General features: G+C 39.7%; 1 protein-coding gene and 1 long non-coding RNA gene across 2 annotated transcripts in view; one reads left to right on the top strand and one right to left on the bottom strand.

The window, feature by feature from the left end:
- Positions 1 to 14,276, top strand: part of LOC133525533 (alpha-(1,6)-fucosyltransferase) — a 44,212-nt gene that overhangs the window by 10,504 nt on the left and 19,432 nt on the right. The window contains exons 4-5 of the mRNA XM_061861812.1: positions 1,381 to 1,596; positions 3,830 to 3,995. Coding sequence (XP_061717796.1) covers positions 1,381 to 1,596; positions 3,830 to 3,995 — 382 coding nt within the window. The remainder of the gene's footprint in view (positions 1 to 1,380; positions 1,597 to 3,829; positions 3,996 to 14,276) is intronic.
- On the bottom strand, positions 8,402 to 13,265 carry LOC133525560 (uncharacterized). The gene is made up of 2 exons (XR_009800586.1): positions 12,145 to 13,265; positions 8,402 to 8,598 (listed from the first exon to the last, which is right to left on the bottom strand). It is a non-coding gene; the product is annotated as an uncharacterized LOC133525560 (long non-coding RNA).

Below are 14,276 nucleotides of genomic sequence, written 5' to 3'. Positions count from 1 at the left end.
TAAAATAGGAAAACTTTGTATGGAGTGCCTTAGTAGGTTAAATATAATAGATTATCTTTAAGGGAAAATACGCCCAAGAAAAACATCCTGTCTGTCCTAGATTATGTTTAGTCTAAGAGAAACATTGTTTATCCTCCTGTCAATTACTAGTTCACTACTCTTAAACGATTGATCTCCATTTATCGATTTGATCCCAATTAATAGCGTTCATTTATAAGCGTAGGTATTGTTATTTATTTTATTTAAACTTTATTACACAGTAAAAAAAATACAAATGGCGGTCTTAATGCCTTTTCTACCAGTCGACCATAGGGCGAAATAGAAATTCTCGAACTTGGGTGCAGTGAGAAAAATAGTTAAAACAGCAACTATAAAAACATTTGAATGTACTTACCTAAATATGTGTACAGTCATTCATATTGCTATATTAAACATAAATATATATCAACATGTATACATAAATACTTAACTATATATAAATTCTTTCTAAACTTTCGTTCAATACGCCCACTCGGTCTAAAATATTTTATCCCCCCCTTTCAGTTAAACGCACTTTATCTAATTATAGGCAAAATAGTTTCCTGTGTCGCGCAGCTCGTAACTTGAATAATTTGTGGAAGGATCTAGATATTGACGTTTTTAATTGCTCAATCCCTAGTGTAAGGCGCAATCTAGTCGAATCAGTGCTTGAGTAAATAACATGTTGCAGGTAGTGATATGCTATGGAGTGTGATCTGTAGCCTTAATGTATTTGAGCCCGGTCCATGTTCATCCAAATGCGAATATAGGTTGTTTAGCTTAGTGTAATTTCATAAATTATAAGTGTTCTTACTTATTGCTCATATCTATTTTTTTGGTCTCGCAATCGTTCACCGATATCGGGTTGTTGCATTTTTGAAGTGCATCATTCATTACCGCTGAAAAATATATGGCAAATAGGGACGGAACCATGACTCAGCCCTGTTTAACGCCGCTTGTGACTGGGAATTGATCTGTGAAAGCGCTTTCGTGCCGTACGCGAGCAGTCATACCCTCGTGAAATTGGCGCACCAAGTTGATAAATTTCACAGAACAACCACACTTTTCTAACACTGCCCACAGAGCCGCTCTAGGTATACGGTCAAAGGCCTTTTCGAACACCACAAACCACACCTTTACACAAACATATGTAAAGTCAGCAAAACTATTAGCTTAGCATCCTTGCATACAACCCTAGCATACCTACTAACATATACTCGTATACACTGTTAAAATCCATTCCCATGGTTCGCGTAAAAACCGGCCAAGTTTTCTCAATATCGTATAACACATGCCTCGAAAAAAAAATAGTAATATTAAAAATAAGGACCATCCTTTTAATATCTCTTTCCTTTGTCACAGGTTACGCAGTAATCTCAAAGACCTAGACCCCAGTCTTCTCCTAGACTCAGGGCAGGGCCCAACCGAAGAATACGAGAATCTCAGACGTCGAATAAACTCCAACACTAAAGAGCTGTGGTACTATATAAGCCATGAGCTGAACAACGTTATGAAGACCAGTGAAAATAGAGAAGAGAAGTTAGTTGCTATTATGGAGCAGATTAATGATAGACAGAGGTTTGTATTACTTTCTATATTTTATTGCCTTTGAATAATACGAGAATTTCAGGCGTGGAATAAACTCGAGCACTAAAGAGCTGTGGTACTATCTATGAGCTGAATAACGTTATGAAGAGAACCGAGAATCGGGTTGATAAGTTAGTTGCTATTATGGAGCAGATTAATGATGGACATAGGTTTGTAGTACATTTTATATTTTTTTACCTTTGAATAATATGAGAATCTCACGCGTGGGATACACTCCGACACTAAAGAGCTGTGGTACTATCCATGAGCTGAATAACATAATAACGTTATGAAGAGAATCGAGAATCGGATAGATAAGTTAGTTACTATTATCGTTTTTTCTCAGCAGAATACACTCAAACACTAGAAAGATGTGTTATTAATATTATATATATAAGCCATGCCAGTCAAGCCATTTCAAGCCAAGTTTCTTATCGCACGGTAATACGGACTTGGCGGATGGGGGCTAGGCGAAAAAAGTGTAAGAGTTTTCCGTCACGACCCTTTTTTAACTTTGTTCCAACCGAGTGTTCTATGAACATGAACATTACAACACGAACTTGGCGGATTTTTAGGGTTCCGTATTCTTTAGATGAAATATTTGTCTGATCTCGCAATTCAGCTGAATCTCAGATAATACCGAGAATCGACTGAAGCAAAGCATCGCATACCATCAATCTTCCAATAAGGATTCCTCGAAGTCCAGATGTGTTTACGTTTCTGCAAAATTGTTGTTTATTTATGCTATTCCTTTTAGTTTATATGACCTTTAAACTTATGGGTGTTCTGAGAAATAATAGGCAGAAACAAGCCCTAATATTGTAAATGAGAAAGCAACTCTTTTTTTTTCCTATTCATGTTTAAACTGCAGGGCTGATTAAAATAAAATTTGGTATATAGTTTGAGTCCCGGGGAGGGACGTATGGTAGTTTTTATCAACAAAATCTAACTTTAAGGGGGTGAAAAGGGGGTAGAATTGACCATGGAGGGGGTACTAGTTTTACGCAGAGTCATGGGCAGAACGGTGATTTAACTATTTAACGTTGCAATGTGGATGTATTTTGAATGCTAGCATATATTGTTATTGTGAGCTGTTGTTTTCATGCAAATTTGTTTTATTTGTGACCTGAATTAACACACAATACGATATTATTGAGAAATATCGCCCGGTGGTTTTACCTCATTTACAATTTCAACGGTCATTTCGTAAGAACGTCTGAATCATATGTCTTAGTCGGAATAAGTAAACTCTTCACAGACTTTGCAGTTACAGAGTGTGGCGTGTCACCATAAACGGGTATTAAAATATGATATATATACCTATATTTATATATATTATATTACATCGGTGGCAAACAAGCATACGGCCCGTCTGATGATAAGCAGTCTCCGTAGCCTATGTACGCCTGCAACTCCAGAGGAGTTACATGCGCGTTGCCGCCCCTAAACCCGCCCTCGTTGAGCTCTGGCAAACTTACTCACCGGCAGGAACACAACACTATGAGTAGGGTCTAGTGTTATTTGGCTGCTGTTTTCTGTAAGGTGGAGGTACTTCCCCAGTTGGGCTCTGCTCTAGATCTAGAATGACATCCACTGGCTGTGCCCTACCACACAAAGCGAGATGACATTCATAATGCCCATACCTCTCTTTTGGACGTAGTTTAAGGACGTACCCGGGTCCAGTTTATACTAACGTCATATTTTCATTCCCTACTTTTCCATGTCAAAGTCGGGGTACAATCAGTCAGACACTGCGTCCCTTCTGGCACAAAGTAAATAGCGGCGGCGCGCGCCAGAGCAGAGAGTACGCTCAGTACAAAGTGCCGCACCCACACAGACGTGACATTTACGCACACAGACGTTACATTTACAGGCGTTCTCGGGCACTCTCGGGCAGAGCTTAGTCGGGCTGTGCGCGTGTTGCTCGCTTGACGTCCCCACCGCTACGTAGGTACCTACTGTCATGTACGTCAAAATGCAGTCTCTAAGGAATGTAAACATGATAAGATGTATGTATAAACGAATCGATGTATGTATGTCTGTAAACTTATATTACCTACTCCTTTTTAAAATTCGAAATTAATACAGAAGCAACCCAAGTGAGTCGGGCAAGTTTAGGTATGTATTTTCAAGAACGGCGGAAACGGACCTTCTGTTTATTTTTTATTTTATGTTCTGGTTAGCTTTTATTTACAACCTAACAAAACAAAACATTCCTTTTCAGCTCCCTCCTCTCAGACCAAGAGAAGCTACCAGAGCTGGACGGCTACCACGAATGGCGGAAAACGGAGGCGGCCAACGTCAGTGATCTCATACAGAGGAGATTATATCACCTCCAGAACCCGCCTGATTGCAAGGATGCGAGGAAAGTCATCTGTAATTTAAATAAGGTATGTTCAACCTAAGAAAACTCTTCAGCTCCCTCCTGTCAGGTCAGGAAAAGCTACTAGAGCTGGACGGCTACCACGAATGGCGGAAAACGGAGGCGACCGACGTCAGTGACCTCATACAGACGAGGTTGTAACATCTCCAGAACCCGCCTGATTGCAAGGATGCTAGGAAAGTCATCTGTAATTTAAATAAGGTATGTTCAACCTAAGAAAACTCTTCAGCTCCCTCCTTTCAGGCCAGGAGAAGCTACCAGAGCTGGACGGCTACCATGAATGGCGGAAAACGGAGGCGACAGACGTCAGTGACCTCATACAGACGAGGTTGTAACATCTCCAGAACCCGCCTGATTGCAAGGATGCGAGGAAAGTCATCTGTAATTTAAATAAGGTATGTTAAACCTAAGAAAACTCTTCAGCTCCCTCCTGTCAGGCCAGGAGAAGCTACCAGAGCTGGACGGCTACCACGAATGGCAGAAAACGGGGGCGGCCAACTTCGGTGACCTCATACAGACGAGGTTGTAATAACATCTCCAGAACCTAGATTGCAAAGATGCGAGGAAAGGCCTCTGTCATTTAAGAAAGGTATGTTTAAACTAATAATACTCTTCAGCTCCGAAGGGATAGTCAGCTCAGCTGATAGGAGTATCAGGCCAGGAGAAGCTACCAGAGCTGGACGTCTACCACGAATGGCGGAAAACGGAGGCGGCCAACGTCAGTGACCTAATACAGAGGAGGTTGTAACATCTCCAGAACCCGACAGATTGTAAGTATGCGAGGAAAGTGCTTAAATGAGATATGTTTTAGCTAACATTAAGACCCAGCCTAGACGACTGTCTGGCCTAGTGCGTAGTGACCCTGCCTATGAAGCCACCGGCCCCGGGTTCAAATCCTGGTAAGGGCATTTATTTATTTGTGTGATGAGGCATGGGTGTTATATTTATTAATTTAGGCAGAGCTTGCATGCAATATTCAATACACTACAGAGTAGGTACTTACAATGAATTCAGTCGATCAAATACCGCAATTTAATGAAAATCGCAGCACGTTCTTGGTCCGTCTAAATGCGTCTTTATTCGCTAGGTGAAATTCGGGACTAAAAATGTTTTTCAAATACGCTTTTATGTGTATGTATATTTTCCTCGCAACCGAAGTTAAAAGCCGAGTAAATTAAATACCCATTTTATCTTCGATCTATATCGGCCTTCGCTTCGCTCGGGACCGATAGCCACAGGTAAAAACGGTTATTTAATGTTGTTATTTTACAGTCGACGTCAAACACATGTTTCTTATGATATAGGAAGCAAACGAGCAGACAAATCGCCTGATGCTAAGCGATTACCGTCTCCCATAGACACCCAGAACATCAGGGTTGTAAGTGCGTTGCCGCGTTTACATTTTTCGCATTATTAGGAGTAAGATGTACAGGTAAAAAGTGGAGATAAACATATACTTGTCGTCGATACAGTCGAAGAAGTGTTGTTCCATTAACGACTGGTCTGGCCTAATACTGGGTATTGAAGGGTCACCCACTAGGCCAGACTGGCAGGGGCCTATGAAGCCCATGGTCCTGGGTTCGAATCCTGGTAAGGGCATTTATTGCGTGAGCAGATATTTGTTACTGAGTTTACCTTCACTTATCAATTCTGAACTCATAAATTATTCTGTTGCGTGCATTTCTGTCTCTTCAGACAGTACTACCAAGATCGCTCTTAATTGATCAATTGTAAGCCTTATGTCGTCGCAGTTAGGTATACAATCGGACTGCTTACAGTCGATGATAATACTACAAGTATGTCGGAGGGATAAAGCTCTGGTTTACTAGTATAGCGGTACCGTCATATAATAGTAAATATTCATATTTAGCCGTATTATTTTGTATGGAGACGGCCGCCATATGACGGCACCGCTATTCTAGGAAAATAGAGCTTTAAGGAACACTATTAAGACACGAGAGCCATTAAAAAAAATACCTCCCCTCCGTGACCACCCGTAGTATATGCCAAGAAACCTCTAGTTTTACGTAATTCATCAATATGGTTAGAAATTATTTTTTGAAAACAGAAAGTTAAGAAAAGGTCAGTGTCTCCGCACCATTGCTCGAAAAAGCGCGAGATTTCCCTAGAGGATGATTGACTACGTGATAAAAACTTATCGATTTCAAATTTCGTTATCTGTTACTCTATCGCTCTTACCCATCCGAGTGATAGAGATAGAGAAACTAATAGACGAATTAACGAAATGTTTCACGGCAGACTCTGTGTGAGTCTCATATTGACATATTACCTTTTTCATCACACTTGCTCGAAAAAGATCTTATTTCATGCAGGTGTACTGAAGGACAATGGGCTATTTTGTTCCCGCGGGAGTTATGGATTGTGAAAAATAAGCTAAAACTCCCTAGGAAGTTATAGCTTTTCTTTTAAATTATGTCACTTATTCATGCGAACCAAGTAGCATTACTTTTAAAATACTGACATTTATAATTAAATATTTTTGTTTATGTTTAAAATTATTTAATTTGATTAATTTAACAGCCATTTAAAATATTTTTACATAATTTTCAATCGTGGCTGAATGCCGAATAGGTCTGTGCCTTCGATGCTTAACCTATCAAGAAATTACAAAATGGCGGACGAATGTTTGATATGTCACCGTGTGTAAGAATTATTTCGCATAAAATTTAGTTTTTTCTTCGCAAGTGTGATGAAAAACATTGTGTGTATCTCCGGGGGTAAGAATATTGCAAACTCGGGTCTTTAATTACCACCCTCGTATCCAAAATTTCACTTACCCCTCGTTGCACAATGTACTATTGTTTATGTAAGGGAGTACTGTCAATAAAGTTTACGAAGCTGATTTGAGAGCGTGACTAAGCGTTCAGTTGTTTGGATCTGTTTTTGTCGTACTAACGATGTGACATGTTGACAAATCATATATAATTTATGTAGAGTAGATTATTCCTTTAAAGGTATCTACAGTCAGTCATTGTCCCTTATTTTTGTGGAAATCTAACCACTGCTTGTGGTAAGGTTGAATTCGGGATAGACAATTAAGTTAAAGTGGATTTAATTAAATTTTATTAATAATGCAATGCAGAATAAAGTGTGCCTTAGTTTATGTACCAATTCAATAAATCGTCTCTAGAACAGTGGTTCCCAAAGTTAACTGGGCTCCGACCCACCTACTGCGAAATTCGAGATCCACCTCTTGGCAGTCTTATAAAGCCGCCAAGTGCGAGTCGGACTCGCCCATGAAGGGTTCCGTACCATTTATGACGTATTAAAAAAAAAAAACTACTTACTAGATCTCGTCCAAACCAATTTTCGGTGGAAGTTTGCATGGTAATGTATATAATACTTTTTTTTAGTTTTATCATTCTCTTATCTTACAAGTTATAGGGGGAGGGGGCACATTTTACCACTTTGGAAGTGTCTCTCGCGCAAACTATTCAGTTTAAAAAAATAATATTAGAAACCTCCATATCATTTTTGAAGACCTATTCATAGATCCCCACACGTATGGGTTTGATGAAAAAAATAATTGAGTTACAGTTCTAAGTATGGGGAACCCCCAAAATTTGTTGTTTTTTTTTCTATTTTTGTATGAAAATCTTAATGCGGTTAACAGAATACATCTACTTACCAAGTTTCAACAGTATAGTTCTTATAGTTTCGGAAAAAAGTGGTTGTGACATACAGACGGACAGACAGACAGATATGACGGATCCGTTAGGGTTCCGTTTTATTGCCATTTGGCTACGGAACCCTAAAAAGGGGGCATAAAATATTATTTGTATCGCTCAGATGTCTTAGTAGTTTCAGGGCCCATTTAATATTCGCTCGCGACCCATAGTTTGGGAAATGCTGCTCTAGAAACATCTTTAATTTGTACTTCTCTAACTGTTAGAGTTATAGCGTGATCCTAATAAAATGAATGATCGTATGTTTCAGCCGATTATCGTGAAGGTTTATAAGCAGATTCCATAATTGTATGGACTTTAGTTGTCGATTTAATCTTTGGAAAAATGTCAAAATGGCTTCCATTCTTCTTCATCCTAGCGTTTTCCCGGCATATCGCCAGGGTCCGCTTGCCTACTCAATCTTCTTCACTTTGCCCCGTCTTCGGCATCTTCAGGTATGAGATTGTTCTCTTCCGTGTCCGCTATCATGACGTCCAGTCAGCGCTTCTTAGGCCAACCGCGGCCCCGTGATTAAGGGCCTTGGACAGTGAGGTTGAGGCATCTATTTCCGACGTAGTCTACCGGTCTGCGGCTTATACGGCCATACTATCGGAGGCGACTTGCCTACAACTTATCCGTTCATGGATTCTGAGGCTGCCAAGGATGTGTTCGTTTCGTATGCGATCTAACCGCGTAACGCCACACATCCATCGCAATATCAACATCATTTTTATACTACGTCGGTGGCAAACAAGCATACGGCCCGCCTGATGGTAAGCAGTCTCCGTAGCCTATGTACGCCTGCAACTCCAGAGGAGTTACATGTGCGTTGCCGACCCTACCCCGCCCCCCCCTCGTTGAGCTCTGGCAACCTTACTCACCGGCAGGAACACAACACTATGAGTAGGGTCTAGTGTTATTTGGCTGCTGTTTTCTGTAAGGTGGAGGTACTTTTCCAGTTGGGCTCTGCTCTAGATCTGGAATGACATTCGCTGTGCTGTGCCCTACCACACAAAGCAAGATGACATTCACAATGCCCATACCTCTCTTTTGGACGTAGTTTAAGGTCGTACCCGGGTCCAGAGGACGTACCCGCGTCCAAAATCTTCAACTCTAAGACGTGAAGCTGCTGGACATGTCGTTCCATTAATTTATTTAATTTTAAGCTATGCAAAGACAGACTTCCGACGTCTACTCCAGCTCAGTACACTAGTAGTATTCATCGTAAGGCTATGTTGAGAAGTTCTGATATCAATGACCGGTTATGTAGTTGAGAAAATCGTAAAAACCGTTTTATAGCTGTTCTGTAACGGCTATTTATTTGCCGACTGTAAGTGCTCGTGAAAACGGCGATAAAACTGGCAAAACAATTAGTTTATCGATTAATTCAGAGCGTGCCAATGAAATAGAATAAAATTAACATACATAAATCCAGACACATTATGAACAGTCGAGTCGTAGTATCGTACACAATACGAGTCTTAAGTAAATTGTATGTGAAAATGGACGAAGTTGATTAATTTCATCATGTATGTCTTTCTTCTTCTTGTCTGTTACCTTTCGTGAGTTTTCTCACTTGATGGTCTCATCGGAAGATCAGCGCTGGAAGCCACCAGCAACATCCTGAGATGAGGCCATTTCGTTGCACTTTATACTTTCTTTGTTTTTGTTATATAATTTGTCTTGTTTGTGTTTACGAATAATATAATTCTATTCTAATAGAAGATTATCATACTAAGAATGACTATAGTCCCCGGCCGGTAACAGGTCAATTTTGACAGTTAGTTAAACGGTAGGTCTTAGCTTCGTAAATATAAGGGTCAACTCATAGCTGTCAAAATTGAATTCTTGCCGGATATAGAGGCTGAATTTCTTAATTATGTATGGTTCTCTATTTCGAGTTTCCATTGGAACTAGAAATATTGGAAAAAATATAAATGTGTTTTTTAGGGTTCCGTACCCAAAGGGTAAAACGGGACCCTATTACTGAGACTCCGCTGTCCGTCCGTCCGTCTGTCACCAGACTGTATCTCATGAACCGTGATAGCTAGACAGTTGAAATTTTCACAGATGATGTATTTCTGTTGCCGCTATAACAACAAATACTAAAAAGTGTGGTACCCCCGGTGGGCGAGTCCGACTCGCACTTGTCCAGTTTTGATTTTTTTTTACTTTCCGAATCTACTTTAATCATGTGCTGGTGCCCCTCCCCTTGATCGACATCAACTTCTCCACATTCTTCTAAGATGCTCTTGAGGCAGTTTTGCACCTAAGTGTAGCTTCCATACCTCGGCCGTCAAATTAACTTATAAATAACTCTATTTTAAGCCCCAAAGCTATAATTACATTATCACTGCACCTGCTCGGTCATTGCCCCCGTGCTGTGTCGACATGGTTCGTCAGTTTCGACACATCACGTGTCGGTGTTACGTTATTGACACAATAGTGTGAATTCGTTCATGTACAATAGTTTTCGGGTAAAGTGGAACTAAGACTTATTTTATAATTCCATATTGATTTAAATTGTTTTTTTATTTATTTAATGCATGTTAGTTATAAGATTTGAAAAGATGTGTCCCGCCGAGTTTCTTGCCGGTCCCATGTTGCGATACCCTCCTACAATTTAGGAGGGATTTAAATCTTCTCGGGTCAGAGGTGTAGGGTCGGAGCCGGTGTAGCTTTATTTGACGTTCATAAGCGCATTGTAATATGCCTACTTGGAAATTAAACTATCTAACATATGGTAGAATCTTTTGACTTGATAGACTTATTTTCGCTTGCATTTTTTCATTATTGTACCTATGCGTATCTTTTGCCTTAGACCTCCCTTTATATAGTAACTTCATCGATTCGACACCTGATTTCTTGACTTTCACGTGAGAGAAAAATCACGAACATTTCTAAAACGCACCTTAAAAATTTGGAATATAATTAGCAAAATGCTAAAAATACGAAAATTGCTTCTAAAAATGAGCAGTATCATGTTTGACTGAACCCATCAATTTTTTTTAACTTACAAAAAATGTAAATTTAAAAACACGATATCCGCGTTCCCAGGCACGCAAAAGCATCTTGCTTACGCTTAGGCTCAATTAGAGTGAGAGAAGAACCTGAATCCACGGGGTCTTAATGGCGTCATGGGATCGAGAGTTTTAAACCACCACCAAGATGAAGAAACTAGAGTGGAATCCGTTTATTATGTCTCCGCTTATACTGTTCAACCGCTTAGTTAGTTAGTTATGCTGGCCATTTTCCGTAAACCGACAACCAATGTGCCTATTTTGCGTGAAAACGAGGTAGCACTACTCTAGCTACCCCAGCTCCTCCACGAAACCTAGCAGTAGTAGTTTAGCGGATGTCATTCCAGATCTAGAGCAGAGCCCAACTGGGGAAGTACCTCCACCTTACAGAAAACCGCAGCCAAATAACACTAGACCCTACTCATAGTGTTGTGTTCCTGCCGGTGAGTAAGGTTGCCAGAGCTCAACGAGGGGTGGGAGGGGGTTAGGGTCGGCAACGCGCATGTAACTCTTCTGGAGTTGCAGGCGTACATAGGCTACGGACACTGCTTACCATCAGGCGGGCCGTATGCTTGTTTGCCACCGACGTAGTATTAAATAATACAACGTTCAACCGCTTACTGTAATAATATTTCTCAGTTTAAAATAAAATTGAATACCGTTTTATTAGGCAGGCGTCCGGTTTTTTATCCCATAGCCCAGTAATTAGTCCATCGCTTTCACCCAATAGCCCAGTTCATGTTAGAGCCATCAACTCGCAAATAGTCCTTACACCCTGGCGGGTGCTGCCTCTGCGTGCGTCCCATGACACGGGCAAGGGCAGCATCCGCTTGTTGTACCCCTTACATTTCATTAAAGTGTCAAAAGGGCTTTACGTGTTGGCTTCGGCTCCGCGCACGCCTCCCAAAGGTCCAGAACACCATTGTTCCGTGATGGGAAAGACATTCTCAGTTTTATAAATTTAATAAAACTTATCTCTCACAAAGTAGTTTGCTATTGATTTGGAAAACTGAACAAAAATAAGAAGTTATGTACAACTATGCTTTATTTATATCACATCTGCTTAGTATGACGTGTTTCTAACTTCCAGTCGATGTCATTATAAGCGGATTCTATTCTACTGTAGTGTCTATACACCGTGTTTTTTTTTGTAAAAAGTATTTTAACGTTGTATATAGCGTTGTTGTAACACGGGCATTTAACCCAACCAAACAATTGAAAACTGTGACATATCAATATCATTCTGTGAGGTGATGGATGCTAGGTGCTCAACTGTACCAATTTAATTTGTCAATGTGCCATGATTGTTTTTATAATTGTTAATCCTTATAATTATTATTGCTGTTAGTCTAAGTTTCGTGACGCATTGGTTCAACTGTAATGTCATGTAAACATTTTTATCAATAAAAAAAAATCATTTCGAACATCGATTGTCGGAGATAGTACGTACTAGACATGCGCGAAACAGTGCTTCAAAAAGTAATGCTATATCACATCACTTTTTCGAAAACGTAATGTTACACTGAGATATCACATCACTTATCACTCGAAACGAAACATTTACCCGAACGAATACAGGCGCGCGCGTAATGGCAACATCACACTCATCACAGTCATCACAGTACCAACTACATTACGCAGCGAGTGTTAGGACTCTAGGGCGTATCATATCGGCGCGTCGATCTATTACGCATTGCGTTTTGTCACCGCCATGTGATAGATCGTTTTTGTTAATGTTTTTATTTTTATAGTCGTAAAATATGCATCATAGATAAAAAATAAAAGAAAATATCTGTTAATTAATGAGATAACGCCATCGAGAGTCACTAGGTAGTATTTTTATTTGGGTATATCAATAAAATTATGATATGATACTGATACGAGAATGTACTGTAAACACTAGCTCACTATTAAATTAAAGATAAATAAGTAACTTCACTCGTGCTTAATTTAGTTTGCCGCGAAAGTCAACCAAACCAAACATTTCACAACAATAATAAACAGTAAATACGTTTTTGTTCGTCAAATTCAAACTCGCAAGCGAATTATCATTTAGCTGCATCCTTATAGGTAAAATACTAAAAACATTGTAAGCTCTATGGTAACGCATTACAGTTTTAAATCGATTGCAGGTGCAAAAATCCGTTATCGTATCAATTTAATGAAATTTGCAATAACTCAAATGAGACTGCTACCGACCGGCCGAGCGGACCGATCCGAAGTGTTCCGAAAGCATTGCGGAATGAGAGCGAGCGAGCAGTGAGTGCGGGTGCGAGCGGGATAGCAAAGTAATGATAGCACGGCAAACAAACATCACACATCACACCATCACGTCTCATTGCTCATTATACATTACGCGGATTGTACTTGAACGGACCTTTCGTACCGACTACCGGCGCGTCAATCTATATTGATGCTTTACGAGTTTACGCGCGCTTTGGCCAGTCATATGCTCGAGTGATGTTTGAAGTAATGCTTGGTTTCTCGGAGTGATGCGTAATGCAACATTACGCGTTTGAGTGATATCTCATTTGTGATGTTACGCGCATTACTTACACATGTCTAGTACGTACGTTTAGTAGCAAATGTATAAACTCGTACTAAACACTAGCCAATATGCAAACAGGCCCTAAGGCAAGTGTACACGTGCGTAAAGGCCTTATAAGATAAAAATAAATTATTGATTATCTCCGAAATGGAGTTAATTAGAATACCGGTGTCTTTGAGAAAGTTACTTAATTTAAGCTCAGGAATGCACCCTTGAAATTAACGGAAATCAGAAAAAAATACGGTGTATACTTTTTTTATACTACGTTGGTGGCAAACAAGCACACGGCCCGCCTGATGACAAGCAGTCTCCGTAGCCTATGGACGCCTGCAACTCAAGACATACTTTGTTTTAAAATTAGCTGCCCTATTGTCCAAGTTTATGTTATCACAATTTGAACTTCCGACCTCTACTTTGAAATTTGTCTATTATCAGTGAGTAATTTATCTTAAATACAGCGTTAACTGACTCAAACTTGATAGTTACAAATTAAATTTGTAACGTTTAGTTTATTTTTATACATTAACACATTCGCTGCGGAAATATGCGATGAGAATTAATTTTCCTCGTATTTTGTTATTTCGTCTATGCTAAAATTTTATTCGTGGTTTGTTATCGTGTTGTATGGCAATATGAAATATGAATGGATGGATGTATGAAATTATTATTATTGTGCATCCTTTATTCGGACATTTGGAAGGCGTGCGTGGGGCCACACAGACCTCTCAAAAGACAATTTAGTTTAAAAAGTGATTATTATTATTTCTAAAGCAAGCAGGCTGTTGAAATAACTGATAATGACTGTATCCAGAGTCATCAATGAAGTTTTCAGTGTTGAGTAGAATTTCCATTGTGCTTATCTAATTTATTCTTAAACTCATTGACACTTTGGGCCGATATTATATCCTCTGGGAGTCTGTTCCAAGCTTTGACCACTCTGTTGCTAAAGAAGTGTTTATTAGAACAGTTCCTAACTACGACCCGCGAGTCTAATAATTCGGCTCTAATTACATGCCAAATTCCATAGAACACGG

Source organism: Cydia pomonella, chromosome 15 (genome assembly GCF_033807575.1).
Source record: "Cydia pomonella isolate Wapato2018A chromosome 15, ilCydPomo1, whole genome shotgun sequence".
NCBI classification, from domain to species: domain Eukaryota; kingdom Metazoa; phylum Arthropoda; class Insecta; order Lepidoptera; family Tortricidae; genus Cydia; species Cydia pomonella.
This window is presented reverse-complemented; position numbering and strand designations above follow the sequence as displayed.